The sequence below is a fragment of the Belonocnema kinseyi genome, chromosome 7, assembly GCF_010883055.1.
Source record: "Belonocnema kinseyi isolate 2016_QV_RU_SX_M_011 chromosome 7, B_treatae_v1, whole genome shotgun sequence".
NCBI lineage: Eukaryota > Metazoa > Arthropoda > Insecta > Hymenoptera > Cynipidae > Belonocnema > Belonocnema kinseyi.
The window spans coordinates 560800-566280 of NC_046663.1; the positions used below are offsets into that span (position 1 = coordinate 560800).

The 5481-nt window shown below is 33.9% G+C and overlaps 1 protein-coding gene across 5 annotated transcripts in view; it reads left to right on the forward strand.

The window, feature by feature from the left end:
* Nucleotides 1-516: 516 nt before the first annotated feature.
* Nucleotides 517-5481, forward strand: part of LOC117177444 (protein bric-a-brac 1) — a 261445-nt gene continuing 256480 nt past the window's right edge. For all 5 annotated transcript variants that reach the window (XM_033368128.1, XM_033368130.1, XM_033368129.1 and 2 more), the window contains exon 1: nt 517-1427. In XM_033368128.1, the coding sequence (XP_033224019.1) occupies nt 546-1427 (882 nt within the window). In that variant the 5' untranslated portion in view covers nt 517-545. The remainder of the gene's footprint in view (nt 1428-5481) is intronic.

Sequence of the window (5481 nt, forward strand, 5' to 3'; positions counted from 1 at the left end):
TGGGGGGATCACGCATGATCGCCGCCACCCGCGCCGACACCACCGATACGTTGGATGGACACCGCGCAGGGTCTCAGTCGCGACGCGCTCGTCACGCGGTGCAGATCGTAGTAGAGCGTCTCTTTGATTTCACGAAATACTTACGGACTGGGTGTTTCTTCGCAAATCGCGTTCGAGATCCGGTTTCGCGTAGGGAATTCCTGTGTCGGGGACTGATTCCCAAACAAACTAGGATAGAGTGCTAGGATAGTGATAGAGTGTGCTTTGGTGACGGAAAGTTTGAATTCCACGTGTCAACCATGAGGGACTGAATAAATTGCCATGTCTCTCTAGTTTTGTGTGACCGGTTTTCAATGTCAGCTTTGACATTCTCATTGTGAACTCACCGTACGTCCTTGATTACAGATGACTCCCCTCGAGTGAACGAACCCACCCCTGGCCTGGACTCTGGAGACTTCATCCCACGTGGGACTTGTGGGGCTGGAAGGCCAATCGGGCGGATCTGTGAGACAGTGTGATTAGTAGAGCCCACAAAACGCATAAAAATGACACAGCAGAGTGGAGCTGGGTCTCCCCAGCAGTTCTGTCTAAGATGGAACAATTATCAGACAAATCTGACCAACGTCTTTGACCAGTTGCTGCAGAGCGAGAGTTTCGTCGATGTGACACTCGCCTGCGATGGACACTCAGTTAAAGCCCACAAAATGGTCCTCTCCGCTTGCAGTCCCTACTTTCAGGCTCTGTTTTTTGACAATCCCTGTCAACATCCCATCGTCATCATGAAGGACATCAAGTGGCCCGAGCTAAAGGCAGCTGTCGAGTTTATGTACAAGGGGGAAATTAACGTCTCCCAGGAACAAATCGGACCTCTGCTCAAAGTTGCCGAGAGCCTCAAGATCCGAGGTTTGGCAGATGTCAACAATGAGCAGGAACTGACCTCGAGACCCTCTCTCGAGGAGGCTGCTCTGGGAATGCTCCATCGGAAGAAACGGCGCAGATCTGGAGAGCGATCGCCGAGCGGAAATAGTCCCGAAAATTCGGAAGAGCAGGACCCCGGAATCGTCTCGGAGGTTCACTCCTCCTCGACTCCGAGATCTGTCGGATCACCCAATGTCCCGACTATTTCGGTCACTCCTCAGATCAATCTTCAAGAGCTTCCGGTTTCTTTGTCCCTGCCGCCGCCACCCCCGCCTCCACCGACCAATCAGTCCCATTCTCACCACGTGCTCGGCCACGTGACTTCCGGTCCGCACGTGTCTGTCAATCATCTCGGATCTCACACTCAGCAACTCTCGATTCAGCAAGCGCAGCAGCAGCAACAGCAGCAACAACAACAGCAGCAGCATCAGCAGGGGGGCAATCAGAACGCCGGGGACGACCTCGAGATCAAACCCGGCATCGCGGAGATGATTCGTGAGGAGGAAAGGGTAAGTCTAAAACTAGTTTGATATAGCGGTTAACCAGGGAACACGTGCTGTCATTGAGGCGATTTAAAGGAAGTTGTCAACGTATCTTTTTGCGGTTTCTTCAACTTTCATTGAGTAATGGCTCGTCTTTTATTATTATTATTATTATTATTATTATTTTTTTTTTCGAGAACACCTTTTAGTGGAATTCCAACTCATTTTCAAAGCATGGCAACTATCGATCTCTCCCAGGGGGCCATGTGAGGCTTGGCTCAACATTTTTTTTTTCATATTTTGTCCCCTCAACTTACGTTTCTGTTTTTCTTATTTAGTTTCTCAAGTTTCCACAGGGGTATCACATTTCATGTGAACAAAATTAGGGTGGAAAGAGAATGTGAAGAATTTTCGGAGAAATCCTCACATGGTCTTAAACACTTGTACAAATCGGAAAGTCAGTGCACTTTTTCGTCGTTTGATCATTCATGAATTGGAATGTTAAATAAAAGTTTTAGTAAAAAAGTACAGTTCATCTTTTTTAATTTGTCATATGACAGAATATAAAAAATAGAGATTTATTTCAAATTTAGTTTTGATTCATAAAGTACAAATTTTTTCTGATTATAAAAATATAGGACCAGATGAAGATTTTTTAAATTGTTCTTTTATTTAGTTTCGAAAGATTGCAACTAAAGGTCGCTTTTTGTGCGAACCTAAGTTTAGAAGGAAGAACAATTGATCTTATCCGTAAATGGCCCTGATGTAATTCTTAAAGGCCTTGTAAAGATATGCAAATTTTTACAATTTTTTTCCTCTTATCTTAGGTTTTCATGTAATTTGATGTTCAGTTGAAAATTTGAGAAACTGGCAAAAAGGCACGAAGGAACGTTTATCTGGTCATAAATTTTCATAAATATAGACACAAATGGTTAAAAAAAGGTTTTTTCTACTTATGGAAATCGTGTTTCCTTTTTTTTTTTAAAAATAAACTTCCTTAAAAAATAGTATTCAAGATGAAATTTCGCAAGCCTTTATCAAGGACAATATTGGCCCAAATTTTGAAGAGAAATCTAATGGTTTGGCTACGAAATTCTTGGAAATTAAAAAAAAACGAGAATGGTATAATCAAATAAGGATAACTTGTAAATTTATAGATAAATTAAAATTAAAAAAGACCAAAAACAAGAAAACAGAAAATCCTTCCTTTTTTCTCGTATTGTGTATTATTTTTTTAGTTACAAAAAAAGACAGGAATGGGATTTGTAATTTGCCTTCTTTTTCAGTAAAACAAAAAATAAAAGAATCCAACGATCGAATGTGTAAAAGTATTTAATTTCTCCACTTAAACGAAAAAAGTACAAAAATAAAGAAACAGAAAACCCTTCCTTTTTTCTTGTATTTTTTTTATCCCAAGAAAAAGGAAACAATGGGGTTTTGGAAGATTGCTTTCTTTTTAAATAAAATTAAACTGAAAAAAATTGAACGATCAAATGTGTATAAGTCTTAAATTTCTTCATTAAAATATAAAAAGTACAAAAATAAACAGAAATTCTTTCTTTTTTCTCGTATATTTTTTTTTATTCGCAAGAAAAAGAAACGGATTCAGAGATTGCCTTCTTTTTGAATAAAATTAAAAATAAAAAAATACTACAACGGTTGAACATGTAAAAGTATTCAATTTCTCAATTCAAATGAAAAAAGTACAAAAATCCTTCTTTTTTCTCGTATCTTTTTTTTTTTATATGAAGAAAAAGGAAAAAATGGGTTTTTGGAAGATTGCTTTGTTTTTAAATAAAATTAAACTGAAAAAATCCAACGATCAAACGTGTATAAACCTTAAATTTTTCAATTAATATAAAAAAGTACAAAAAAAGAAACAAACATCTTTCCTTTTTTCTCGTATATTTTTTAATTTTTTTAATCACAAAAAAATGGTGAGAATGGGACTTGGAGGTTGCGTTCTTTTTAAATAAAATTTAATTTAAAAAAAAATCCTTCCTTTTTTCTTGTATTTTCTATTATTTTTTTTAACCAACAGAAAAAGGAAATAATGGGATTTGGCTGTTGTTTTCTTTTCAAATAAAATTAAATTCAAAAAAAGAAACAAGAATCCAAGGGTCGAATATAGATAACTTTTAAATATCTCCATTCCACTGAAAAAAGTACAGAAATAAGGAAACATAAAATGCGTTATTTTTCTCGTATTTTGTATTTTATTTAATTTTTTTCATCACAAAAAAGGAAGGAATGAAATTTGGAGATTGCCTTATTTTTCTGTCATATTTTTTGTATGAATGGACACATTTAAAAGTATCCTCTCTAAATTTTTTTTTCTCTTATTTCCAACTATTTCATAGTTAAATTTGAATGTTATAGGCTAGGAAAGGATTAAAATTTAGGTTTATTCTGAATTTAATTCCTTAAATTTTAAATTTAGTGCTGTTATGTCTTAAATTTACGAAATTTATAACTATTTTCCGAAATGTTTCACAATACTACAAATTTGTTAGGTAATTTTCATAAATTTAACTTAAATATCAAAAAATATTTAGAAATTTTCTGTTACATGTAAAGGCATAAAATTTTTTTTACTCTAAACTTAAATTTTGTTTTTTTGAAGGTTCGGATTTTTCAAAAACAATTTGTCAGAAAATTTGGTAATTGTAAATACTAATTATCAAATTTTTAGACTAAAAGTTTATATCTATACAATTGTTTTAAAGAGATTTTGTTTTTAAAAAATCGCAGAATTTTAAGTCAGTCAAAAATAAGAAATTAAAAAATTGTATTTGTAATCGTTTTATTCGATTTGTACAAAATTCTATATTGAAAATATGATGGGAATATAATTCTGCTCTTTTGAAATGAACGGTTAGGAAATTTTGAAAAAGAAATTTTGTTGTCATTCGTGAAAGAAAACAGTAAACCTCACCATAAGGAAATAATATATATTTTTTTAAATAAACGTCAAAGTTTAAATAATCTAAACATCTCTTAAATATATTAGTGTTCCGTGTTTCAATCCGGAACTAAATTTTCTCAATTTCGAAAACCGGAAGTGGGAATTTGATATCAAGGGTGTAAACTGAGAACCGATTAATAAATTGAATAAAACACTGAATTCAGGGTATTATCAAAGATTTACAAAATAGTTAAATGGAATCTTAAAGGTTAGTAATTGTGCAAAGTAAAATAAACATTAATATTATTCTTCATTTTTATTTTGTTATTTGAATAATTTTAAATACTGACTAATTGAAACAATATTTACTCAAAAAATTAATTAAAAATCCGTCATCTCTTCAGACCATTTCCTGGTTTCAAAAGTGAGAAAAAAGTACGTGCAGATGAATGACACAAAAAATACTTTTTGACTAATCTTGTCTAAAGTACCATATTTTTTCGGCACAAGAATGGAAATTATTTTAGTTTGAAAAATATTGATAACACAACAAATTTCTGAAATTTTCCCACTAATTTTGTAGGTAAAATTGCCAACTTTGGATAGAAAAAACTACTTTCCCCAAAAAATTAGAAATTTTCCCAATACTTTGGAAAAATTTCCTATTTGAGTCGAAAATTGTTGATCGGTTTGGGAATTTTAAAACACATGTTTACATAACTTTGGGCTTAAGAAAATTTCATACTCTTTAGAAAAAATGTCAATTTCAGGAGTAATTTTACAGGAAATTTGTCGGGAAAAATTTCTAGTACTCAAGGAAATTTTGTTTCGATATAAATAAGGAATTTTTTCTTAAATTCGAAAATATTATCTTTTTTTCGGGTATTATAATATAATGATCGGGAATTTTTAGCGAATAAAAACACGCCCATCCTGAATGCAGTTCTTGCCCTGAAAAAAGAAGTATAGATAGGAAAGATAGGTGAGAGAGGAGAGGAGAGGAAAGTACTCTGGGGGCAGAAGTTTACATTTTAATACATCAAACTTTTCAATTTGGGGCGTGCAAGCCGCGTAACGTTACCTATCGATACGATATAACGTAACGTAGTGCAGTAGGAATCCTACATGGATCGAGTGATCTCCCAAAAGTCCGCTCACCCTCTTTCCACACAATCG